The following is a 27,727-nucleotide window of genomic DNA, read 5'->3' as shown; positions in this document are numbered from 1 at the left end:
GACAACTAAATAATATCATCTTTATCAACAATCAAGTTGAAATAAAACGTAATAACGAATTCGTGTACAGTTCGAATTATCTCGACACTGTTTACACATGCTACCACTCATATTCTAAACTTCTTTATTATATCATAACACAAAAATATTACGTAAAAACAAATTGCATACATGCAACTTTTTAGAATCGAGCTCTGGATGTATTAATACTGTATCAACCCGCTCCAAATCACCACAATGTACAAAAACATATTACAGTCATTGACTCTATTTGATAGAAATATCAACCCGCTCCAAGCTCTTACAAAATAGTGAAATATTACAGTTATTGACTCAGTATAGTTCATTGAACACTGCCATAGATGAAACAATAAGTTAGACTGTGTCATCAAACATTATTGTCATAAAATAAAAAGTAGAGGGGGGGGGGTACATCATTACACTGCCCTCCTTTTAAAATGTTCATGTCCCCATGAACTTAACACTTAACAATACATCTCCACCTTATATCTATACGATATCAATACAACTGACAACACATAAAGACACTACTGTACACTCACTCAAAAGACAAAGACAATATAAATAGACATCACATCATTCACAAAGTGCTGAAAATAATTAATCACATCTATGCATTCATATATTCATCATAGCAACTGAGAAAAATATTTATAAATTAGGAATAATGAATCAATACTATGAGAACAAATATACTAACAGACTCTCAAAATAATATCACAGACAATACAAATAACTGGACAAAATATTGTCAAATAAAATCAATAACATTGGCCGACCCAACAACAAAAGTCTCGTCGGAGAAAAAATATAATATACATGCAATCCTGCTAACAAAAAATATCAAATAAAATGAGGTTCTATACAAGGGTTAAAATATGAACAATATAACAGGATATATCTCATAACCAGAACCTTTCGGTGATTAACCGTCGTTAATTACACCTATGCGGGGTCAGTCGTCACTGAATACCCGAATTTACACTAATTTTATTACATAAGAAAAACTAGTAAAAACTCTGACACAGAATTAAAAAAAAGTCAGGATCCCTGTAAATCCTGAAGTAACAATAATAGACCATAATTTAAACACACCAAATATCAGTGAGAATAAGTAATTAAAAACATTTCTCCACACTTTGTAATCAGTAAATGGATGTAATTATACATAAGAAGGCTCTACCAAACAATATAGTACATGCCTACATCTAAACAGGAATATAGTCATCAATATATACACAGAGGCAACAGCAGAAACAATATATCATATTTCAAACAATACAGCGAAGATGACATATTTGGAGACACCTAGTTAAATCTTCATCTTAATGAAGATATATATAATATGTACAACATCTAAAGTCCTCCCCCCAACCCAAAAATCTACACAAATATTTTTACCTCTACTTATGAACAATCTTAACTACCGACTTGACTTTGGGTGACGAATTTCTTTGGTGATGGTCTTTATCCTTGAAAAGGGTTGTGGCTATCCTCCATCTCATCTCTTGCCAGGTGTTGGCTCTCTTATTTATGGGACGGTGTCTCCTAAAGGAAGATGTATGGGGGGCAAGGGGAGCTGTTTTCCTTCTGACTGGACTTCTTGGTGTGCTTCTTTTCTTCAGGGGTGGAGTCTGTGCTCTAAGAGGAATTGGAGAGAGCCCCTGGTTGGACCGTTTCGATATAGTTCCGAAACCATTCTGAATACTTCATCTATTTTCTTCAATTTCTCGTCCAGTATCTTCTCTTTCTTAGCTATACATGTATTACCTTCCCTTGGTTTGTCATTCTCCTTATCTGTCTCTTGGTCGATCTCGTACGCGGGGGTGTTAAGGAAGGATATGGGCAATTTAGCGTCTTATTTTGACTGTTATATTCAAAATCGTGAAATTAAATAATTATTTTAAATAAGATCAAAAACTTAGTATTATCCTTTAAAATAGATGTTAGTGCAATAAAATCGGGTAGTACATAACTGCCACATTGGTGCATTATCACGTGACAACTATAAATAGCTTACGTATATTCCTTAACATAAAATGAGATAGAACAACACTACCCCGCGGTTTCAAAAATAAAATAAACATACCAAGTGAAAGCAAAACATCTCAGTTTAATCAAAACCGCTGCTAGAATCCTATTTTTTCCTTATTAAAAAGTTATTTATCCGGTTCTCGTAAAACCTTTATATAGTTTGCACGGAAAACGGCAAATTGCATCAAGACAACACACAACATGGGATTCTAGCACACTTTTCAATTTAAGCATTGATCAAACTAACGATACGTATAAAATTTTAAGTTCAATATATACGGAGTAGTGTTGTTCTTGTCGGAGTTTCATATCGTAAACAACGACAGAGGAAAGCCTGGCCGAGAAATAAAAGCAAATTTACATACCTTTTAGCGATTTATTGATTAAACTAACATCTCCCCCAGTATTCTTATGTTCAATTCTCAATAAATCACACCACAATACTTTATGAGAGTTCTTAGATTAGTTATATTTTGAATATGTTCACAATGCTTTCCGATAAAATTCACACGACATTAAATATTCAACTTTAAGTCATGACGTCATCAATGTGTAAATCTACGTAACACAAACTAATTTCTGGAAAAAAATTGTCTTCAGTATTTTTCATTTGTTTTTTATCTACGTTTCATCGCTTAGATATTTGAAAATGTATATAATAACTAAGATTTGTGATTTCAAGGAATTACATTTAACTCGGATTCCATATGCTTCCTTAACACCCCTGCGTAGTCCTCATCTTCTACTCCCAACAGTTGCCCTGCCCTCTAATAATCTTCTACTCTTTCTTCTTCCACCTCCGGTTCAGTCTTACTATTCTCAACGCTGCTTAACTTTCTGTCTGCTTTGTCATCCTTGTAGTTTATTATACCAGAACATAACTGATGTTGCCTTTTCCCATTTCTTCAGCTTCAATTATGAAGTACTTAAAGGTTCTTCTCCCTTGGTAACTTCAAATGATCCTTGTCCTTGGCTCTTGTGGGGAAGGTATCACTTTGTATGTTTTACTAATTCCTTCTCTGTCATTGATTCAAAGTCGCAAACAGAGCATTTAAAAGGGACTTTGACTTGAGCTGTATGTTTTTAAAAGCAGCACATGTCTGATCATGGCTATCCGTTCTCCATGCTCGGAACAATCTGTATGCGTACATTGGAAAACTGTGCCTCTCTTCTTGGCCAACTTTAGAGTTATTGGATCTATGGTGGCTCTTCTAATCAACGATGATAACAACAACTGTAAGAAGTAGATACATAAGAAGTAGATACATGTAAGTATAATTCTACTTATATATGTATAAGTAATCTATAATCCCTTGAATTTCCAACCCCAGGCCAGGACAAATTTCTATGATACATTAATTATGTATTCGACTTGGTAATATATTATCATACGAATTCAAAATACATCATCTCCTTCCTAAGGTATTGATGAAAAATATTCTTTTGACAATAAACAGCATATAACATATCTATGACCAATATATCTTGGTTATTATATGTATTTAATTCTTCTTGATAAACTTCCTCATCCAAGGCAACATTTCGCCTACATATGGTTTCATTTTATTGTGATGTATCATCTTGACGTTAGCTTGTTCGCTGATTTTAACTCTGTATAACAAATGTATTTTAGGTTGCAACTTGTGGCTCTCAAGGTCAGTATCTGGGCTCTCCATTAAAACAGAGACTAAATCACCAGTCTGATATTGATTCAAGTTTGACTTCTTATCATATTTATTCTTTTGTATGTTTGTTGCACATTTCAGGTTCTTCCTGACAATCTGGTGAGAGTGATACAGATTCTCTCTGAGTTTATACAGGTAATCTCCATATGAAGAACATTCTTCTGATTTTTCTGGGTCAGAGTATATAACTTGTAAGGGGAGTTTTACGTCAATCGCAAGCATAATCATGTTCGGAGTAAACTTTGTAGATTCTTGAGGAGTACTTCTGTATGCAAAAGCCAGGCACCCTAAATTTTTATCCCAATCTGTTTGTTTGCCTTTAATGTATGCTTTAATCATACTAATCAAAGTCCTATTGAATCGCTCAACTAAACCGTTGGCTCTTCGCGGCTATGTTAAGGCTGTCCGAAGCTAAATATATATCGAAAAATGATACTATTTTAATTATCGAAAAATGCTTTGACCGAGTGAGTTTCTTTAAACTTTTATTACCTAAGTAAACAGTGGCATCCAACACTATATTTGATGTATTTTTGTGACGTCATATAATTTTTTTAAGCACGTGACGGGTGTATTCTAACACGGTAAAAATTCTATAAAAATCGCATCGCCACAAATGAATAATGACATTAAACAAATCAAAAATATTTTTATGAAAAATCCTTCGATAAGTAATGTATTTTGCAGTTCTTGCTGGAGGTTCATATAAATATTTCGTTTATTTCAAATATTGTCAAAACATTTCGCACCGCCATCGAAATTAGGCACATATTTACCTTTTAGGCTCGATTTACACAAAATCGGGTCAATCGGTAGGTTTCCCCCAGCAAGATTCAAAGTGGTACTTATTTTCTCTCCCGATTTCACGTAAAATATACTAAGATTGTTTTTATCTTTCACTTGTGCCAAGCCTTTTTTTAAATGCACATACATATCACCATTCATTAGATTACACGTAGCAGGGGGAGTCTCAAAACCATTAGTTTATGAATAGTTATTTACATATTACGAAGCTTTAAAACTGTTGATTTTTTATACTCCTTATCGGTGATATTGAATTTAGTATCACTAGTATTTACAACAGTGTCTATGTAAAGGAATGAATATCGCTTATTACGTTACGATACATTCCCTAAGAACGATCGAAAGGAATGCAGATCGTGACGTCAAAGTTAACTATGACGTCATATCTTATGAAGTACAGACAAGTGACTTTCTACATGTCGCGATTGTATAGTGGTCTTTGAGTCAGATAGAATGAAAACACATCTGAACGCTTTGACTGGTTTATCTAGACTAATTTGAACATAAACATAATTATTGTCACGTTACCATGACGTCATATTATGATGACGTCATAATAGCAATGTCTCACAACGTCACATGCACCTTGACGTCATGCAAGATATTTCCCAACATACTCCGGGCCGCAAAATGTACAAAATCACAATTCAAAAAAAAAATATTAAAGTTCATATTAGGTCGCAAAATGTACAAAATCACAATTTACAAAAATTAAAAGTTCATAATAGGTTCGTTGTGTTTTGAAATATTAATTAGAAAGTCTTTCACTTCTCCTCAATTCTGGCTCTGATTTTCATATTTTGGGAAAGTCAGTATGTTCTTGGACCAATTCTCCAATCTTGAATTCGTTGAATGTAGCTCCTGCTCTCTTGTGGTAATGCCTGTGGTGAATATTGTTTTCTTCTAATGCTCTATAGAATTTGAATTTCTCCAAGTTGTTATGGGTATATGGATTCAATTCCCATAGCTGTGTCATCAATGATGAGTTTTGTTTCATTATCTCCTCTAAAGTAGCAATATTCTTTCCCATCTCCAGATTGATCACTCGAAGTTCTAGTTAATCCAGGTAGAGTCTCAAGTCTGCTGTATCTTTGTTTGCCATTTCCTGTGATGTGGTGAGGGTCTCACTGCATGGTTCCACGTTGGATTGAGTTTTCTGTGTTTGTGCTTGAAGCTGGTTGTTCAGATCTTCTAGACTCTTCATCTTCTGTTCTAAATCTGAATTTTCTCTCTGTATTTTCTGGATTTTGTGATTCTTAAAAGATGACTTTCTTTTAAGTTTGAAATTCTCTCTCCTTAACTGCAAAATCTCTGATTTAAGCTTTTCCACCATATCTTCTTGTTCTTGGTCTTCCTTCTCTTTATTATAGACTGTGTTGAAAGCTGACTTTTTTGTCTGATTTGTTCTTGTCTCAGCAGTCTGTAGTTTGGTATTCAGTTTGTTTGTCTCCTTGGTTGTGGTTACTTTCTCTTCCTCTTTACTTCGATCTCCTTTCAGCTGTTTTGAGTAATGTAATTGGATTGACTGCTCTAATTGATGTGATTCTTTCTCCTTTGTCCTCTCTGAATTTTTGACTGAGCTCGTAGATGGTGGCTTCAGGAATTGTGACTTGTAACATATGCTGGTGTGATGAGTCTTCTTACAAATCCTGCATTTGAAATGTGACTGACAATTTTTTACTTTGTGTTTCCCTAAACAGTTGAAGCATACTCTTTTTTCTTTTATGATGGATATTCTCGCCTCACAATCTTGAATAATACGGCATATTGCTGGTGAATGTTTACCATTGCAGAATAAACATAGCTTAACAAAATGTTGTGGTTTGTTAGTCTTTTTATGACTTGACCCAACAACCAAGTTAGCTGCTGGAATGAATTCCTGGGATTCCTGGCTTGATCTTAGATTGCTAGCTTGTCCAGCATCTTGAATGCATGGCTCTACCTTTACGGCTCTCCTTAGTGATTGTAAATCCCAGATATCATTATCATCTTTTTTGTCCACAGTATAATGAGTCATAGGGTTTCCTGAGTTACCTTGTGACATGTCATTGCATTGAGCAAACTCTTGCGCATTTACATTTAAATTGATGGATGTAGATTGATGAACATTCTCTAAAGTCTTGGTAGATGAAGCGCTCTTTGTCAACTCTGCTAATTTTAGTCTTAAATGTAACATGTACTCAACTGAATCTCTGTTTTCCATTTGGATCTCTTCCTCACTCGATAATTCTTGTAGGATCTGACTGTTGATTTTCTCTAACGTGTCTTGTTTCTCCTCCAGTATCGCCATTATGGTTTCTGTATCCTCTGAATTGTTTTCCTCTAAAATAGATTCTTCCAATTTTCTCAAAAGTCTTGTTACAGCACTTCTTTGTCCTGAACGAACTGCTCTAAGTTTAGAAGTCATATTCTCTCCGTTTGGTCACGGCACCAAAATGTCGCGATTGTATAGTGGTCTTTGAGTCAGATAGAATGAAAACACATCTGAACGCTTTGACTGGTTTATCTAGACTAATTTGAACATAAACATAATTATTGTCACGTTACCATGACGTCATATTATGATGACGTCATAATAGCAATGTCTCACAACGTCACATGCACCTTGACGTCATGCAAGATATTTCCCAACACTACATATCGCTGTAAAATTAATCGGGCAGCCTTAACATAGCCGCGTTAGATTTCTTGGAGTTGTCCTGGTTGTCTTGATTTCTAATATTTTACAAAACTCTTGAAATAAACTGCTTTCAAAATTCCTACCGTGGTCGCTGTGTATACTTTCGGGGCAGCCATATCTTGCAATTACTTCATTTAAAATTGTGTCAGCACATGTTTCTGAAGTTTGATCAGGAACGGGTAATATCTCCACCCATTTACTAAAATAATCCATCGCAATAAGTATATATTTGTTGCCTCGAGGAGTCCTTGGTAATGGTCCAAGTATATCTATAGATAAACGATCCATATGTGCTCCTGCACTCATGTTACCCATGGGAGCCTTTACAGGTTTATTAGAAATTTTATTCATTTGACAAGCATGACATTTCTCTATCCAGACTTGTATATCAGTTCTCATTTCGTACCAATGGAACAATTTCTTTATTTTTTCAGTTGTCTTTTTAATGCCTAGATGTCCAGACACTATTGAGTTGTGCATCTGTTGTAATACTTCTTCACGCAAGGAATGTGGTAACAATAGTGGAAGGTAAGTATAATTGCCATCCTTTGAGATGTACTCTTTGTACAAATTGTCATCTTTCAATACAATAGAACTCCACACATTGAAGTAATATGTGCAAGCAGGACTAGTATCTTTTAATAGAACTTCATCTGGTTGATGACCCTCTTTCTTTGCATTATGAAATAATTTCAAATCTGGATCATTTTGTTGTAACTTTGGCATATCTGGGTATATCCCTCTAAATATTTTTAGAATCGGTAGGACAACAAAGTAGTGCATTTAAGCAAAATAGTCCCTGTACTTGCAGAGTGTATAAACATTTATTGGGACATTTTAAATCAGAATGCTTGACACATGTCAGAAAAGAGGATTTGCAATTTTAAAAACAAGTGTCAAAATTGAATTATCATTTGAAGAAAAGAAATGAAATTGTTTGATGTACACCCTTTCCAAAACTGAGAAATTCCCTACTTTACTTTCATTTTCAGAGTTTTTCAATACAGACGCATTTTGCCGGAAAACGAATCTGACTTCAAACCACAAAATTTTAACAGGAAAGAGACAATTTGATGAGCTTTCATTCAAGAGGTCCCTCGTTGCTGAACGAAAATTAGGGCCGGAGCTATGAACCATAACGTTAACATTACCGCCTATGGAAAATGCATTAGTGGACTATACCCATATCTACAGTTTTGCAAACATCATTCCAAGATGTGAATTCTATATGTGTCTGATTACGGGTAACAGCACGAATGTTATTTTCATCACTTGTATGATTTTTATGCCACCTTTTCTTTTGGGGAGACTCTTCATTTCTTTTAATACATTTTTTACAGGGTCCACATTTTAATGTGTCTGATTACGGGTAACAGCACGAATGTTATTTTCATCACTTGTATGATTTTTAGGCCACATTTTCTTTTGGGGAGACTCTTCATTTCTTTTAATACATTTTTTACAGGGTCCACATTTTAACTTTGTGTCAACAGAACATTCACAACTATGAGGATTGGGGCATCTTGATAAAGCATCAGCATTGCCGTGTTTATGTCCAGGTCTGTTTTCTATTAAAAAATCATATGCTGATAGTATTTTTATCCATCTGGCAATACGTCCTTTTGGTTCTTTAATTTTGAACAGCCAAACTAAGGCTTGGTGATCTGTTCGTACTCTAAATTTTCTGCCTAGTAGGCATTGTTTAAAATATTCTACAAAGTATTTCACTGCTAATAATTCTTTGTGAGTGACGCAATAATTTGTCTCGGCCTTGTTCATAGTTTTACTGGCATACGAGATAACTCTCTCTTGGCCATTTTGAATTTGACTTAGGACAGCTCCAACGTTGTAATTACTGGCATCAGTATCAAGAATAAATTCTTCATTAGGCATAGGAAAGGCCATAATATCTGGTCCCGTAAGACATTTTTTAATTTTCGTAAAAGCTATATTGCAATCTTCAGTCCATTTGAAAGGGACATCTTTCTTTGTTAAATGAATTAAGGATCCGCAATGGCAGAGAAGTCCTTGACAAATTTTCTGTAATATGGCGCCATTCCTAATATTTGCCGTATTTCAGTAACATTTTTCGGTATTGGGTATTCCAAAATCTTGGAAATATTTTCGGGGTTTGGTTTAACACCGTCTTTGTTTACCACATGACCTAAGAAGGTAACTTCTTGTTGGAAAAACTGGCACTTTTTGGGTTTTAACTTTAATCCAGCTTGATGTATACAATCTAAAACTTCTTTGACTCTTTTTTAAAATGTTCATGGAAAGTTGATCCAAAACGATAATATCGTCTAAATAAATTAGACAGGTTTGCCACTGCAGTCCATTCAAAATGATCTGTTCTTTGGAAGGTTTGAGCACTTCCCTTTAGTCCCATTGGCATTGTTAAAAATTCCCAAAGGCCATATTTAGTATTTAATAAACGCAGTTTTTGGAACATCAGATTTCTTTACTGGCATTTGGTGATATCCAGAAGTTAAGTCAAAGGTAGAGAAAATAGAAGCTCCAGCTACAGCATCAAGACAATCTTGTATTCTGGGCGTCGTTTTTAGTTACATCATTCACCTTTTGATAATCGATACATGGTCTGACCTTTCCATTTTTCTTCATGACTAAGTTTAAAGGGGGTGCCCATGGAGAATTAGACTTCTGATTGATACCCTGTTTTTCCATATCTTTTATTAATTGAAATTCTGCATCAGCGTAGGCGAGAGGCACTCTTCTTGGTGGCAATTTTATAGGCTTACTATCACCAGTATCTATTTTGTGTTCGGTCACTGTAGTATATCCCAAATCTAAGTCATCTTTAGAAAAAGCACCACTGTATTCACAAAGTAAATTATAATTTTTTTCTTTGGACAAGTCTTCAAAATCATTATTTTCAACAGCATTGGTATACAAATCTTTCATATGGCCTGGCAATTCTTTAACTTCTCTTGCGTCAATTTCAGTAACGTCTCTGATCGACAAGGTAGAAGTGTCTGGATTCTTTATTCCACCTGTAGGAAGTTGAACATCATGTATAAATTCATCTGCTACACCTATAACAGCATCTCGATGGATACACTGTTCCGTATTGGTAAGGTTGAGTAGTCTAACAGGTACGGTAGTATTGTTTTTAATATCTACAAGAGTATTTGCCATATGAAGTTCGTATCGTTCAGCGAAAAGTTCTGACGGCTCAATTAATAACTCCTTTTGTTCATTGGGATCTTCAGATCTCTCAACAAAGGCCTGTATGACTCTTTCGCTGAACAGTGGAATTTCGTAATTGTCTGCCGCCGTAACTCTACGACATTTGCTGTTTGTAGTAGTCTGGAAACAAGGAATTTCCTTATTTTGTAGTTTAAGTATCCCTCTACTCAGTAATATTTCTGCAGGCATATTATGTTCTGCATATAGGACATCAACACCCAAAAGACAATCATCATCTATTTCTGCAACTATGATGTGCTGATCAGTTAGGAAATCTCCCAATTTCAATGTAAATTTTGCTTCACCAAGCACTTCTATTTCTCTGCCACAGGCATTCAAAATTTCAGTAGTCTTATGTAGAGGAGGTTTCTTCTCCAAAGTTTCGAAGACTGATTTTGACAAAATTGTTCTGGCAGCTCCAGTACCTAAAGTAAATATAAGACAGGATCCATTAACTTGTCCTTCAACGTAAATTCCAGGACTTCTTTGGTAATTACTATTTATAGCATTTTCATTTTTGATCTTTTGTAGATCGTTCTTCTCAGAGTCATGGACCGTTAGTCATGGACCGTTCGTCGACCACCAGTTACGATCCTTGGATGTTTAAAGGAGCAGCAGAATACGAGTTGGATCTCAAACTTCGATTATAATGTTGACTTACAGGAGGGGTTACATATGGTTAAAAATGCAACATGGGACAATCCTGTTTGAAGTGACCAAGTTTTCCACAATGATAACATGACATGGAGGATTTTGTATTCTTAAAAGGAGGGTTTCTTTGACTCAGTTGTTCAATGGATTTCTGAATCTCTGACATTAATTGTCTAAGTTTATTCATTTCATCTTGCAGCTGATTTTCTGATGATGAGTAACTTGACGACTTGTTGTTAACCTTTGGCTTTTGTTGTGTACCACTTGAAGTTTCTTTGTTTCTGGGATTATTCTTGAAATTATTCTGAGGAGCTTCAGTTATGGCCCTTGTCATTTTTTTCTCCTGCTTATTGCTGTTTCTTTTATTCATATCTTGGAAATTAACCACTTCAAAGACTGCATCATCGATGTTGTCAGGATCCTTGACAAATTCTACTTGCAATTGAACCTTTTCATCAATTAAACCATCGAAAAATCTTCTAAGAAGATCCTCTCGTTTAGTTTTGTCGTCTCTATCAGGATATGCTTTTGCATAAAGTTTCTTTAGTTCTCTAGCATACGTTTCAACACTTTCATTAGATCTTTGTTTACGGTTGCTAAATTTTGCCTCTAAGGATTTTTTTGTTTCCACAATTCTATATCTGCTATCTATCTCATCAACAAGTGTACGGTAGTTGCTTCTAGTTTTGTGTTTCAACTGATCAAATACAAATTCGCCAGCTTCTCCACGTAATTTTGGTAAGAGTTCATCCTATTTTTCTTCATCTGACCATCGAGATCTACTCGCTACAGTTTCAAAACGACTTATCCAAACGGACCATTTCTCTTTTCCTTCTCCAGTAAAGGGAGGTAACTTGCATGTAGAATGTTTTGTTCTCTTGTCTTTCACTACTCTAGTTGACATGCTAGTGTGGTACAAGTACCCTTTCTATTATCTTACTATTCATCGGGTTCGGGGTGCTATTAATACAGATAGATATACAGACCCTGACCACATGTACATGGAACAGACCAGACTCCTCTCCGAAGTCTTAGTTTGACCGGTGTATTCTAAGGTTTGTGTATACTTGCATATACATGCCAATAAATATTGACAGTATTCACTCGTCTCACGACATCTGGCGTCGCCGGGACACGGATCTACAATTTGTTGTATTTTTTTTCCGAGTCAGTTGAACTGTCGGCACTGACTCAGTTCACTCAGCTCATACACGTGTTTCGTCGAAAATTCACATTTTTTGACACGTGTTTCTTTATTAGTGTAGGTTAACGTGTTCCCTTTTAGTTTTTGAACGCTTTCAATCTATCTAATATTTTTTTTTTGATAAATAATTTGGAAGATACGAATTTTTTGTAGTTCGCTATATTTGCACATAACACGTGCTAGCCATTTTGGATTGGAATTGAGCAAGACGGAAGCACGTGACCGCGTGACCGGAATTGGTCATCTCAATCGAAAGTACTTTCATTTTGAAACTCAGTTTGTAAACAAATCAAGTTTTTGGTAAATTTCACGTTATTCTTACAATTTCTTAGGATTATTTGGGAAATTTTAATAGTAAATTAGCCACGTTATATATTTTGTGTGATATTAAAGGTTAGGAACATTTTACTGAGAAATAGCTGCCCTTATTTCAACATTACTTTATATATATAGTAGGTTGGTAGGGTCAGAGACTCTCAAACTGTTTTTGTGTTATAAACCTTTTCTCAAATATTACGGTTACACACAATTGTACAACTATGGCTGTCAATATCTATGCTGCCATTGCTCAAGAGTTGCGGACATTTGAAGGTGTTGGAGAAAAGAAAGCAGCCAGAATTATCAAGCTGCGTGAAACTGAAGAAGTTACAGAGGAAAATTTAGCTGCTGAAATTCAACTTCCCATAGAAACAATTCAACAGTGGATACGGGAAAACAAATTGTCACTGCTTAAGATACCAATGTCGTTGCCGACCCCCCAAGAAGATAGTGGTTTGCCTGCAGACCAAACGTCATCTGAAATGCGCCTTAGTCGTCTGGAGACCATTATTTTCCAGCTTGGACAGTCAGTGCAGACAATTGCAGAGGAGATGAAATCCCTGAAGGACTCCACCCTAGCCGGTAATGAAACAGTCCAGGAATGTCAGCAGATAATTCAGGAACCTGACCAAATGGCAGCACAGTTTCAGTACAGAGAAACAGTAACAGAAATTCAGTCCCAAAAATCAACAAGACGATATCAACAAATTGCTAGACGCTATCCCATCAAACGGAATATATCAAACAGCCGCAGGAGAAACTTTTCCCAAGGGAACCACAGATAGTAGAGCAAGCTATCAGAAAACAAGTACACCTATTTCGGGTAGCTGTGGAAAGCCTGTGCCGTTCTCGTTAGCTGCTGACTCCATGTCCCCTGTAAAGCCATTGGATAATATTCTGCATGGCGATTCAACCAGGTTTTTCTCAGCTTCAGGAAGCCTGCCTACCATGAGCAAACAGAAAATTTTACACCGTGATGTACCTCAAGTCTCTGAGGATCTCGTGCATGCATCATCAATGCCAAGAGTCAGTGTAGTAAATTCAGCCCCGACCGTGCCATTTGCAGCCAGCACTACTGTGGGGTCAATGGCTCCCGTAGCTGCGCCGAGTCAAAGCACATCATCCAAGAGAAGAAAGCGACATCGATACAGATCCAGCTCATCCTCATCAGATAATGGTGATTCTGCACCTCGAAACACCCAATTTGCTGCCAGCACTGAACTTGGTCATGAGAGTCGAAGGGACAGATCAAGAAGCCATTTGAATATGAATATTCCGGAGTTTTGTGACCTTCCAGTCAATGCCAGAACTGAGCATGGAAATGAACGACAGAGAGATAGGTCCAGAAGCAAAAGCCCAAACATACCAAAAATGGCTACCTTCAAAGGAACTGACTCGCCTAATTGGGAAGCTTTCATCTACCAATTTGAAAGAACAGCTGGTAGAAGACAGTGGTCTGACAATAAGAAGTTGTGTCGGCTACTAGACTGCCTGGGGGATGTTGTATTGGAATATGCCCGTCGAGTTAATGTGCACAATGACTATCATACCCTCAAGAAGTATTTAAAGAGGAGATTCAGTACAAAGGAGGCTCCTGTTGTAGCTCGCAGACAACTTCCATTCTTAAGGTATTCGATGTATAACGACCACGTTTTGTACCTAATAAATGAATGGTCCGATATTCTTAAACATGATATCATTTTGAAGATGTTATAAAATGAAAATACTCCACCAAAGGAATTTTCAAAATATTGATTATGGTCCAACTAATTACACCTTGAATTTTGCATTAGAGTCTATGGGCAACGTATGTTTTAATAAGATATTGTAAAAAGTAACTTAAAATTTGTAAAACTCTCTTGGTTAATACATGCATAAACTTTCTCTCTTTTAAAATATGAAATAAAATGAAACATTTACCGCAAATATTTTGACGAAATTAAAATGTTCTTCTTTTTTAACAAGGGGAGATAACTCTTTAAAAAATTTTAAGGTTCAAAATGACCGGCTTCTTACATGTTGTCAGTCATGTGAATTTGGTTCATTTCACTTTTATTGTTATCTAGAAACATATATTTAACTAGTTTAAAATGATTCAAAAATTTTCAACATCTCTTCATTATACATTGAATACCTTAAAACAACATGAAAATGAAACAATGGAAGAATTTTCTCAGCGAGTTTATTCCCTTACATTAGATGCTTATGAGGAATGTGAGGGTGATATCATAGAATAGATGGCAGTGAAGGCTTTCCTGAGAGGCTGCAGAGAGAAAAGTGCGGCAAGACATGCAATGGATATGGAACCTCGTACCATCCACAAAGCTTTAAAGTTTGTTAAAACTGCTTTAACCAATGATAGAGCACTCTTTGGAGGAAGGGCTAATGCTTACTACCACCGCCAAGTCACATTTCAAGATGAATCAAATAAGACAGCTTGTACAGGTTCCGCTGGTAACTTGCAGGACCAAATTGATATTCTTACCAAGGCAATTGAAACTCTAAATACTAATCTAAGAATGCCAAACCGATACTCGGGACCTGAGAGCAGACAAGATCGGTTCAGGTCACCAAGCCCAAGTTTGAGAGGGAGAAGCCCAAGAAGATTTTCAGACGGTCAGCAAGGTGAAAAGCTTAGTGATCGGAGCCCTATGCGCCCTCAGTACGGTCAACAAGACAAGTCATCTGCAATGTCCTACTATCGACAGCACGAAACACATTCACAGAGTAGGGCACCCTCGCTCTCACCTGTAAGAATGGGTAGTGCTAAGGATGAGGGTTTAAACACCAAAGGACCAGGTCGACAGGCCTAGATTTGGTCCACAAACAGAAAGGCCAAGTTCTTGAAGCTATGACAAGGTAGTCAAAAGGAAAAAGCCTAGTTGTAGATGCAAAGTTCAATTCAACACCATTGAAGGCCATTATAGACACTGCAGCAATGCTGACCCTAGTAAACAAGAAGCATGTTGAAACCCAGAGTGAAAATCATGAGGTATACATGTAGTTAAACTGAAGGGTATAGGAGGACATACTATAATGGGGTTTTAATTCTGCAAATAAAAGATTCAAATTGGCGCCCTTTCTTTTACCTGGGACTGTTGCGCTGTTGCTATGAATGATGACATCATAATAGGACTCGATATTTTGGAGGCTCATCATGGGATTGTCAACCTTAACAACAAGACTCTTTCTCCCTGCTTTCCAGTCGAGTTATTCCCCCCCAATACCATTTTAAACATACCAGTTACATTGGAACAAAGTCTTCCTAAGCATTACATAGTACAGCCTGTGCAGGATAGTACAGGAATCCTAGGCTCAACCATACTGGGAAGGGGAAAGCAAACCTTCATGCAGTTTATCAATGACTCCAACAAGTGTATTAAGTTGCCCGGTGGCAAGTGTGTTGGCTTTGAAGAGGTAATTGGTGAAGATTGCTTAGTTGGACCATCGGCAAATAACGAGGCTGAAATTAGACAAATAAACATAGAGCCGGATAGTAAACTCGCCCTACCTGAACATCTTGTAGACTTATTTAATAGATCTGCAAAAGACCTCAACGAAATCGAACAGGAACATTTAAATATATTGCTGACAGATTTTCAAGATGTGTTTGCTAAGCATGATCTGGACCTTGGTTGTCTTTCAGCAATAAAACATCGTATCGATACTAAGGATGCCAACCCAGTTAAGCACAAAATGCGTCGAACCCACTTGGATTTCAACACCAGGAGGAGGAGCATCTAAAGAAAATGCTTGACGCAGGTATAATACAGCCATCAAACTCAGAGTGGGCATCAGCACCTGTCCTAGTCAAGAAAAAAGATGGAAATATAAGGTGGTGCATTGATTATCGCAACTTGAACAGCGTCACTGTGAAAGATTCTTTTCCCTGCCTATCATAGAGGATTGCCTAGACACCTTACAGGGAACCAAATTCTTCTCAACCTTAGATATGGCCTCTGGCTATTACCAAGTTGAGATTGCAGAAGAAGATAGAAAAAAGACAGCATTTATTACCCGTTACGGGCTATTTGAGCACACCCGAATGGGTATGGGATTATGTAATGCCCCTGCCACTTTTCAGCGGGCAATGCAATTGGTCCTTAAGGGACTGACTTGGACTCAAGTTCTTGTCTACCTGGATGACGTCATTGTCCTAGGAAAGGATTTTGCTGATTGGCTTGCTAATGTAAGAACTACATTACAAAGGTTTAGAGAGTACTCTCTAAAATTAAAGCCAAAGAAGTGTGATTTATTTCGTCCCGAGACAGAATTCTTAGGAAAGGTTGTCAGCTCATCTGGAATTGCTATAGCCCCTTCCAAAATAGAAGCAGTAATGACCTGGCCTCGTCCAATGAACCAGAATGAAGTTTTGGCCTCTCTGGGTTTCTTAAACTTCCACAGGGATCACCTTAAGGACTTTGCTTCATTGAGTGCATGTTTGTATGATCAAGCTCACACAAAAGGAAGTTTTTTTGTGGGAAGATACACATGAAGAGGTTTTCCGTCGAGCAAAGACTGCATTGATAACCGCTCCATACCTATCATATCCACGCCCTGATGGTCTATTTGTACTGGACACTGATGCTTCGGATCATGCCGTAGGCGCAGTACTTTCACAGGTCCAAGACGGAAAGGAAACGGTAATCTGCTACGCAAGTCATGTGCTTTTAAAACCCCAGAGGAAGTACTGCACCCCGAGGAAAGAGCTACTAGCAGTGGTAAAATTCTGTCGGCATTTCCGACACTATCTACTAGGCCGACGATTTATGGTTCGTACTGACCACAATAGTCTTGTCTGGCTAATGAGATTTAAGCACATCGAAGGTCAACTAGCACGCTGGCTAGAGGAACTGGCTCAATTTGACATGGAAATCTTACATCGCCCGGGAAAGAAACATACTAATGCAGATGCTCTAAGCCGAATTCCAGATGATGGGCCAATATGTGATTGCTATGCTGCAGGTGCATCCCCTGAAAGCCTTCCGTGTGGTGGATGTGGCTACTGTGTAAGGGCCCATAATCAATGGTCAAGATTCTCAACGGATGTAGACGATGTGGTCCCTCTGTCAAGGAAATATGCCCCAGCAGACAACTCTCAGATGGAAAAACCAGAAGATGCTTTCAACATCCTTGCAGCCAAATTACTAGATGATCCCCATTTGCCAGTATCCTGGATTGAGGGGTACTCTGCAGAAGACATTGCCACCATGCAGCGAGAGGATGCAGACATTGGCATCGTCAGGACCTGGCTAGAAAAGGACGAAACCCCAACAAAGTCGCAACTACACCTGGAAAGCCCTGCCACCAAGGCACTCTGGTTGTTTAGAGAGTTCCTTCACATTAAAAATGGTGTCCTATATTATGAGTGGATTGACAAAATTGATAGGAGATTCTGCCTTGTAGTACCAACATGTCTCAAGAAAACAGTTCTAAGTTTTTGTCATGATACTAAGTCTGCAGGACATTTGGGACAGCAGAAGACATACAACAGGGTTAAGCAGTCTTTCTACTGGCATAATTTATCACAAGATTGTACAGAATATGTTAAAGGGTGTACCACCTGTAATCAAAATAAGAAACCTCATATCAAACCTAGAGCTGCCCTCAAGTCTTATCATGCAGGATTTCCTATGGAGAGGGTACATTTAGACATTTTGGGTCCGTTTAATATCAGTGAATCTGGAAACAATTATAAACAGGGTATTATTTCAACTCGGAATAATTATTTAACTCGAAATTTAAAGAATAAAAAAAATCGAGCAACTAAGTCCCCTGAGATGTTTGTAAAGCTCAATAAGGAAAAAATGTAGCTTAGTTTTCTTCATTCTAAGTCTAATGCAGTATAATAGCAGTAAACATTTTGTTTATTTGTACTACATGTATGTATCCTCCCTCTCAGATAATGTATATGATTATTTTATTTTATTTTATTTGTTTATTTCATATGTTTGTTTCATTTTTTATTTTGTTTGTTTTCATTTTTATTTGTAAACAATACTGTTGGCGGTGTACTCTGGATTAGATGAGAATTTTGCTTGGTTAGTTGGCGCATGCCCAAAGGGGTTAGTTGCCGCTCGGCGGCGACTAACCCCTTTGAGCATGCGCCGATTTTCTTGTTTAGATTTATAATAAATCCCCCAAAAAACTGTAAATCTCCATCTCTAATGTCAGTAAATCCTCGCGTTGTACGAATGAATTTTACGGTAACTGACATGATATAGAAGCATTTGAACTGCCACACACACGTAAATGCAATAGCATATTACATCCAGATCCTGCCTCGGTCTTCAATGCCAAATCCATCGATGTTTTACGGAGTTCTGTGAGCAGACGAATTGCAAATCAAGATAATCTCTGTAACTACGTACCATTTGCCTACCTCGGTCACGATACTGTGGGTTTTCCGATATCGGTGGTCAAACAGAGGCATTACGCAGTGCAACTTGCATTACGAGGTCCGATCAAACATCCTTCTGTCCTAGCAGAAGTTTAAACTGAGCGTCACTTCCTATTTGTGTGACGTCACATTTCCTTAGTATGGCAGAGTCAAATATATCGGCGGATCCATTCTCTAACTTGCCACCACAATGTATATAATTTATTTGATACGGAATGTTGACAATATTTATACACAGAAAAATAAACTAACATTCTTTTGCAGGTATCAATGAAATTGGAGGTATATATAGCAACGTTATACATATTTTCTTTCTTTGTTTCAGTAAATCATTTGTCTGTTCGTTTGTTATAGATTCATATTTTGAACTGTTGCAGGATTTGCCTGTACATTTATGTGTTTCTTTCATTCTTGTTCCGTTAATTAGCATGCATTGTTCATTGTGCATTGTTTATTAATTATATGATTAAATCATATCTAAAATACCGAGATGGCTTAAAATTTAACCTACATATTACGTGTATAGATAAAAATGGACAAGAGTCTATCGATTCCACTACACTTAATATAAATGCCTATCTGAAGTTGCATCTTCGATAAACTACCTGGTATCGTAATGTTTATAATATATACATGTATGTATCATTTTCAATGGTGCGATGTCCTGATAATATTTTTATGTCTGCATTACGTGCATTTATATATTTTTTCAGTTTTCTTTTCTAGGATCCTGCCATCTTTTTACGTCAATTCTTAGAGTGTCCCCGACTTGCATTGAAACATGTCCGAAGAGCAGTTCAAAAATATATCCATAAGAAGAAGAAAACCGGTCTCGAAAACATGAAAATCCAGGATCCGCCAGCCCATTTTCACTCATTTAAAATGCCACAATTTAGCGACAAAAAATCCAAGTACAAGCAATTCGTGACGTAGAATTTGATTGTGACGTCCGATCACGGCAATATCTATAATAATTTTGCACAGAGACTGGGTTAAAACAGAGAGAGAGAGAGAGAGAGAGAGAGAGAGAGAGAGAGAGAGAGATTGTGTTTTATGAATTCTATTAACTCTTAACCCCTTTCTATATATAAAATCCTTTTAATTTGGCCTCTATAATCTGCTATGCTTGTAGAATAATCAATATACCCCGCTTTAAGATAGTAATGCATGTTTCTGTGTTTTATACATGTGTGTGCCAGTGTGCGGGGTGTGTGTTGTGTCTGTGCACCTTCTTGTCCGCACTCTACTGATAGTACTCTCTTTTGTGAGTTTGTCTTTACAGCGTGTTACTTGTTCATGATTTGGATTATGTACTCTGCTTCAGCTTAGCAATGCATGTTTAATCACATTTGTTTCTGTAGTATATGCACCCTCTGATCCTTAAACACCCTCTGTAGTATGCTAGCTAGCTTTGTAACATAACTGCATGGTGTGCGCTTTAGTGCATATGCGTATGGGTCACTAACCAGCTAATCCAAGCACTATGGACACTGGGGGTTCTAGCTAGTGCTATCGAATCAAATCTCACATTTGTTTAACACCGAAATAGAGTTCCTTTCGCGTTTTGGTCTGTAATTCTTTGAATAAAGAAAAAATCAGATTTTTTTGTAGGAATAAATTCTGTCCCTACATAATTTACATGTACACCAGAATAAACTGATTTTGACAGTTTATGCGTTATTAACCGCCAAGCGGTTGATAAGAATAGTTTACAAATTGTTTCAAACTTGTTTACTAGCATATAATATGAATCCTATTTCATTTAAACGGTAAATGGTCACATCAAAAGTCAATCTTCTACCATGCTTTACTGGCATTGTTCGATTTAAGAAATAAGGAATCATTCTTTGGGTATTATGAGGTGATAATTTTGGTCGCAGCCTGATCAAATCCAATAAAGCACGAAGGGCTTTATGATATATTCAATATTTAAAGGATGATTCCTTATTACTTATATTATATAATTTTCAGCAATTGTATGATTAAATATTTGAATATTAATAAGGACACGCCCCTTGCGCCCCAATTATACGTCTTTTGAATTTATTGGACTGTAAACTACAAAATCGATACGTAGTGTTATCACGGGCAAAGACACTGGAAAATGTAAAATTATTTTATTAACTAAGAGAAGTTCTTGTCACTGAAACAACGAGCAGTTGAAAGAGGATTGTAATATATTGACCATTGTTTGCGGCTATGAAATTCAGTAGAGCTTCGGGAAAGGGACTAAAACTTAACATATGACGTACTTTGAGTGCACCATTGTCCTAAGATAGCCTTATGATTATACCTACTGTATACCTGTATCTTTTAAAACTTCATAATTTCCTGAAAGAAAGTTCCCGCTGACTTTCTTGATTGATGCATAAGTTGTTGTTTAGTAAAAATGTTTACAATTAATGTTTATAACGTTGAACGAGAAAATAAGCACCATCTTTAAATGAAGTGTTTCAGTTCATATGCTATTTTCCTAGTTGAGGAATGCATTTAATATTTATTAGTTTTATACCATACCGGTATAAAATAGCTTGGAATACTTTGCGCTTTCTTACTATTGAATTCAGCTTTAACTAATTGAATATGAAAACAGTTTTTACCTTTAAATTGTACAAAATCCAAATTTAACGTCAGTCTGATTGATACCGTCCAACTATGATGGAGGCAACAATATGAAATGAAATATTTATCTACCCAGTCAGAAAAGCGTTACAGCTAGAATTAAATTATAAAATGGAATCGTCATTGTTGTGACAAACTGCTTCCTTGACTTTGGAAACAAAATTAATTTAATCTTAACCTTCAGAGTCAGACAATTTCTTAAAAACTGCCATTTCAGATTTTTGTTTCAAAGAGGTAAATTTAAAAAAAAAAATCTAACTTTGGAAAAAAAATTAATACTTTTGAAATGTAAGAACTTTGAGCTAAATTTCCTCTAAATGAGTCATGCCTAGATTACAAAGAATAATCTCGCCCTGACCAGGCTACGCTCAGGTCACAGTAAGAATTCGTCCCATACCTTGCAATGAAGCAGCCGCGAAGCGGATCTGCTTCGCGACGATTTTAAGTCTGTTAAAAAATAGTCTACAGGAGAAAACGCATTTTTATACGTGTGTATAATGAACCTTTTTAAAACAATTATTAATATATGTTGTTAAGTCCACAAAATATACATTTAATGAGTCCTACCAAGGCATTTGGATAATTTATTTAAACAATAAAATGCTTCCTTTGGTGATTCTTGCGCGATATGAAGGTGGAATGCAAATTGAAGCGGACGCCTAAGAAAACATTGGATTGAAATTGTATTTATATATTTTATTTCATCAATAAGTATATAATCAGCAAATATGAGGAAATCACAATTCTAGGGAGATTAAACGCAAGGCAAATGCGTTGTCCCATGACTTCAGAGAATCAGTCGTCACAAGTCTGAAATCAAGTGGGGCCATTGTTGAAACGGAGTTTATTCCAAAAGGAGAATAATCTAAATTCTGCTCCTATATTTTTTTTCGCTAAGTTAATGTATACGAATAGTAATGAGCGTTCATTGTTTATTTAGTTATACACTAACAGAAAAATCACTTACTTCGATTAACTTGTGATGACTGATTCTCTGAAAACATCGGACAACGTATTTGCCATGCGTATAATCTCTCTCCAATTCGAATCTTTTCATATAATATTTGCTGATTATTTACTTATTAATGAAATAAAATGTGTTCGCTTTGCTGTTACTAAATAAAATGTTTTTCGATCGCTTTTAACTTATATAGCAAGTTAAAAAAAACGCTGAGGTGGATTGAAAATACACTTCCCATAACTTCAGTTTCAATCCGATGTTTTCTCAGACGTCCGCGTCAATTTGTCCCCGCCCATTTCAGATGTTTTGACTGTTACAGGTGAAATTGACGAACATGTAACAGGACCTGTATAAGCTATATATTTTCAATGTTGCCAGTTAATGTTCCGCGGTCTGATATATTTTTACTATTTCTACGTTTGAATTTGCCTGCCATTTTGCCGGAAATCCCACTATAAATATCTCGGATATCATCACTATCATTTAAGTTACACAATCTTAAATGATACAAGGCTAAATTGCACAAAAATAATTTTAAAAAACCCAGAAGATGTAACTTAATCTCTCTATTTTTTCATGTTTCAATTTAAGTGAAAAAAAATATTTACTACTTGGTGGATTCGATCCAGCGACCACAAAATCAAAAAGACCTCCGCGTTACCACTAGGCCACGCATCTAACATTTTCAGAAGATGCATTTTCAAGATATATGGCTATATACATGATTGTTTTAGAAAAAGACACTAATTGAAATATTTGTCTAATTTTCAGTACGAAGACCACGTTAAACCAAAACTAATTAAATGTAAACGTGAACTACAATACATGTAGAACATAATTTTAATCGGATTTCTTTGGTTTAGAGTGGTTCAAATAGTCAAATATCCAATTTTTTATCTTATACTAACTACAGACCTATATATCCCTATCAAAACCTTAATATTCTAATGATGTCGTATAAGATAATTAAGACTCTTAGAGCATGGTAATTGTGTAATTTGCGTTTCTTTGAATACATTGAAACTGAATATTGTATAATATTGAAAATGTCTGATGTTTGCAAAAGTGCTATATTTTGGACCAAATCGTATAAGACCGCGGATTAGAAATATACAGCTTACGTCAACTTCACCTGTTACAGTCAAAACATTTGAAATGGGCGGGAACAAATTAATGCGGACGTCTGAGAAAACATTATAGGATGTGTATTTTCAATCCACCTCAGCATTTCTAAAGCAGTCGAAAAAAATATTTAATATCAACAAAGCGATTGATAAACATTTCATTTAGTCAATAAGTATATAATCAGCAAATATGGGAAGATCCCAATTCGGGAGTGATTATAATATAGGCAAAGCATTGTCCGATGACTTCAGAGAATTAGTCGTACATGTACATTGTAACAAGTCTGAAATCAAGTGGGGCCATTGTTGAATCTGGGTTTATTTATTATTTATTATGAGGAGAATTATTCAAATTTCGGTTGAATAATTTCAAATTTTATCCAAATAAAAACTATATTTTTCCGCTTAGTTAATGTATACGAATAGATATGCGCGTTCATTGTTTATCTAGCTCAACATAAACTTGCGACGACTGATGTTCTAAAGTCACCGGACAAAGCTTTGCCTTGTGTATGATACATTGGCGGATCCAGAGGGGGGGCTCCGGGGGTCGGAACCCCCCCCCCCTTTCTCTGGGACATATGAATTTTTTAAAAACGTTTAATGCCTACTTAAAGGCAATTTTCCCCATTTATAATAGAAATACTGTTATTATCTCAAATAAATGCTTTTAAAATTGCTTATTTAAAGAATTTCGTACTGCGTCCCATAATTTTGTTCTTACATGAAAAAAATTAATCGATTTTTTATCGAAATAAAGTACATTGTACTCCCCTTCAGCATCTGGTGTTTACTACACTGAGTAAACACTGAGTAAACATGTGGAAAATTAAAGCAAAAAAAAAAAATACATAAAATTAAGCAGTATCGCTAAAAACACAGATTTATAATAACATCCACAATGTATTTCTTTAAAAAAAATAGATTATAGTTCATATACTGTTTTGAACTGTCAAGCCATCGAGTAAAACGAGTACACGTATTCGTTTTAGTTTAGAAAGCCGATTTGAAATGTATTGCTTAGTTAATTAACTAAAGTAATTATAATAGATGAGTTTTACTTCGTTTCATACGAAAAATACAAAGAAAATTACATGACCCGCTTATGCGGGTTATGCTATTTTTCTGGAATGCTAGCTACCTTCATACCCACTAGAAACACAAAAAAGGGTTTTTTTGTTTTGTTTCCAAGAATCAGAAATTCTGTTACAAAAATACCGTGTAAAGGGTTTATATGTAAACCATTATGAAAATGCCCAACTTTTCAAAACTTTTCTAAATATGATCGCATTTGTACTAGTGCCAGATGATGTAGCGCACCCATTACAGAGGTCACATCAAGTTCCCTGGTACGACAATTGCTTTTACCATTGTATTACACACGTACCATTTATTCAGCAGATAAATTATTCCCATTCTCTTGTCATATCCTATCATTTAGACCTTTATTTAGAAAATCAAAATCGATAAATAGTTCAGAATTTAAAGACATAAAAAAAAACGCCATTTTTATAATAGTTTGTCGTAATTAGTCCGAGTTATTTTTTGTTTCTTAGTGTTTCTTTTCTATCAAGCATAGACGCACTTTCTCATTGCTGGAGACTTGAGTTTCTTGACGTTAGATATTATGCACATCTTCCTTACCTAAACCAAAACGGCAAAACGCTCAATAATGCAGTGCAAGTACTCTGCTGTTGAAATAGATGTAATAGTGATGAGATAAATGTTTATTAAATACAGTTGTATACGCACGGAAAACGTTCAAAAAGTCCTTGTTAATTGACAAATGATGAATTATGCACATATTGGTTTTCATCAAATGGACCCCCCCCCCCCTTTTTCAAATTGCTGGATCCGCCTCTGTGATATCTCCCAAATTAGGATCTTCTCATATAGAATGATTATCAATCAAATATCTCAATTTGATTTATTCAGCTAGACAAAGTTATTTGTACAAATCAAAGTAAACTCATGCGCTCAGAAATGTATATTTGTATATTATAAGATTTCAAAGTGACATATAGGTCCAATGGGCTGGGTGTAATTTGATAATGTATAATTTTGTAGTGTACTATACTCATGACATAGACATGTCACTATAATAAAATATTTACTTACTTACTTACTTACAATCACCTTGCTGATATACTAAAAAAAAGTTCGATCGCTTTAAATCATTTACTCAACCAAGGTAGAAACGGTGAGGTGGATTGAAAATACACTTCCTATACCACTACAGTTTCAATCCAATGTTTTCTCAGACGTCCGCTTCAATTTGTCCCCGCCCATTTCGAATGTTTTGACTGTTACAGGTGAAATTGACGTAAGCTATATATTTCCAATCTTGCCAGTTAATGTTCCGCAGTCTTACATGTAGTTACATCCTACTGAAAGTCAAAGGCCTTGTTAAAATAGTTCTAATATATACATGTACTTTGATTGAAGTACATGTAAATATATGCAATACAAACAAAACATCATGAATTAAACACAAAATATCACAGACGATGCCAAAAATTTCCAGATACATGTATACTGTTAACACCACTTTCTGTACTTTCAGATTAAATATGTTTTAATTCTTTGTAACGTTTTTAAAAAAAAATTAATTTTACATATGAACCTTGCGTCCTTTACTTATTTACTACTTGAAAATTATTATATATAAATCATAATCTGTCATTTAATGATATTTTACCTTTAAAGGGACCCTGTACTAAATTGTCTTAAATTACATGGATTTCGTTATTTCAACAGATTGTGAGAATGAGTCTAATCCGTCTATATTAAATATTTTACATGACATATCACTGGCGCTTAACATATCTAACCGCTATTTTGATAATTTTAGATGCAGTTTGCTTTTAATCATTAGTGCTAAATTTACCTCCAAAAATATAAATATTTCATAAATAAATTAGTATAATAGGTTCCCTGTAAATTCATATATGGAATTTAATTAACGTAGGAAACAGTATGATTTATATAATTACCGTTAAGTAAAAATATTTTTCTTATTTCATTGTACAAATCAGTATTTTACATTTAATGCATGCTATCAGGTCATCAGGACATTATACAAAAAATCAGGACATAATACTCCTGAACAAATTATATGCTCTGAGAAATTAATTTGAAAGAAGTTTTAATTTATTTATTGTCTTTTTCTGATAGAAAATAATATTATTTAAATAAATAGATAAAAATATTCTTCTTATTTCATAGCACAAATCACTACTTTACAAAGCAGGTCATTGTAAGACCGCGGAATATTAACTGGCAAGATTGGAAATATACAGCGTACGTCAATTTCACATTTGAAATGGGCGGGAACAAATTGACACGGACGTCTGAGAAAACATTGGATCGAAACTACATGTAGTTATAGGTATTTTCAATCCACCTCGGCATTTCTAACTTGCTATATACATGTTAGTTAAGCGATCGAAAAACATTATATTTAGTATCAGAAAAGTGATTGAAAATCAAAATTATTTCACCAAATAAGTATATAATCAGCAAATAGGCAAGGCATTGCCCGATGACTTCAGAGAATCAGTCGTCACAAGTCTGAAATCAAGTGGGACCGTAGTTGAAACGGGGTTTATTCACAGAGAACAATCAAAGTTCCCATTTATAAGATTAAAAATATATTCAATAATAGAATATAGAAAATGTTTCATATAAGAAGTCATCGGACAATGCTCTGCCCTGCGTATAATATATATCCTAATTGGTATCTTTTCACATTTGCTGATTATTTACTTACTGATGAAATAAAATGTTTTTCAACCGCTTTTCTGATACCAATTAAAATGTTTTTTGATCGCTCTAAATTATTTAGCAAGTTAGAAATGATGAGGTGGATTGAAAATACATTTCCTATAACTACAGTTTCGATCCAGTGTTTTCTCAGACGTCCGTGTCAATTTGTTCCCGCAAAGAAAGTGAGCGTACAAGATTGTAAGTTTGCAGGAATCCTCGACACGAATCAATTGGGATTTAAATGTCTATAA

The 27,727-nt window shown here is 35.6% G+C and overlaps 2 protein-coding genes across 2 annotated transcripts in view; one reads left to right on the top strand and one right to left on the bottom strand.

Annotated features, from left to right (window-relative positions):
- Positions 1-5,601: 5,601 nt before the first annotated feature.
- LOC136275623 (spindle assembly abnormal protein 6 homolog) lies at positions 5,602-6,834 on the bottom strand. Its single transcript, XM_066085232.1, has one exon. The coding sequence runs from the start codon at positions 6,832-6,834 to the stop codon at positions 5,602-5,604; it is 1,233 nt and encodes a 410-aa protein (XP_065941304.1).
- A 5,226-nt stretch (positions 6,835-12,060) lies between these two features.
- LOC105322743 (uncharacterized) overlaps positions 12,061-27,727 on the top strand; it is a 47,494-nt gene continuing 31,827 nt past the window's right edge. Inside the window, exon 1 of the mRNA XM_066085092.1 lies at positions 12,061-12,137. The gene's annotated coding sequence lies outside the window, so the exon portion shown is untranslated. The remainder of the gene's footprint in view (positions 12,138-27,727) is intronic.

This window comes from Magallana gigas, chromosome 5 (genome assembly GCF_963853765.1).
Source record: "Magallana gigas chromosome 5, xbMagGiga1.1, whole genome shotgun sequence".
Classification (NCBI taxonomy): Eukaryota; Metazoa; Mollusca; class Bivalvia; order Ostreida; family Ostreidae; genus Magallana; species Magallana gigas.
Note: the sequence above shows the minus strand (reverse complement) of the source record. Positions and strands in the feature narration are given on the sequence as shown.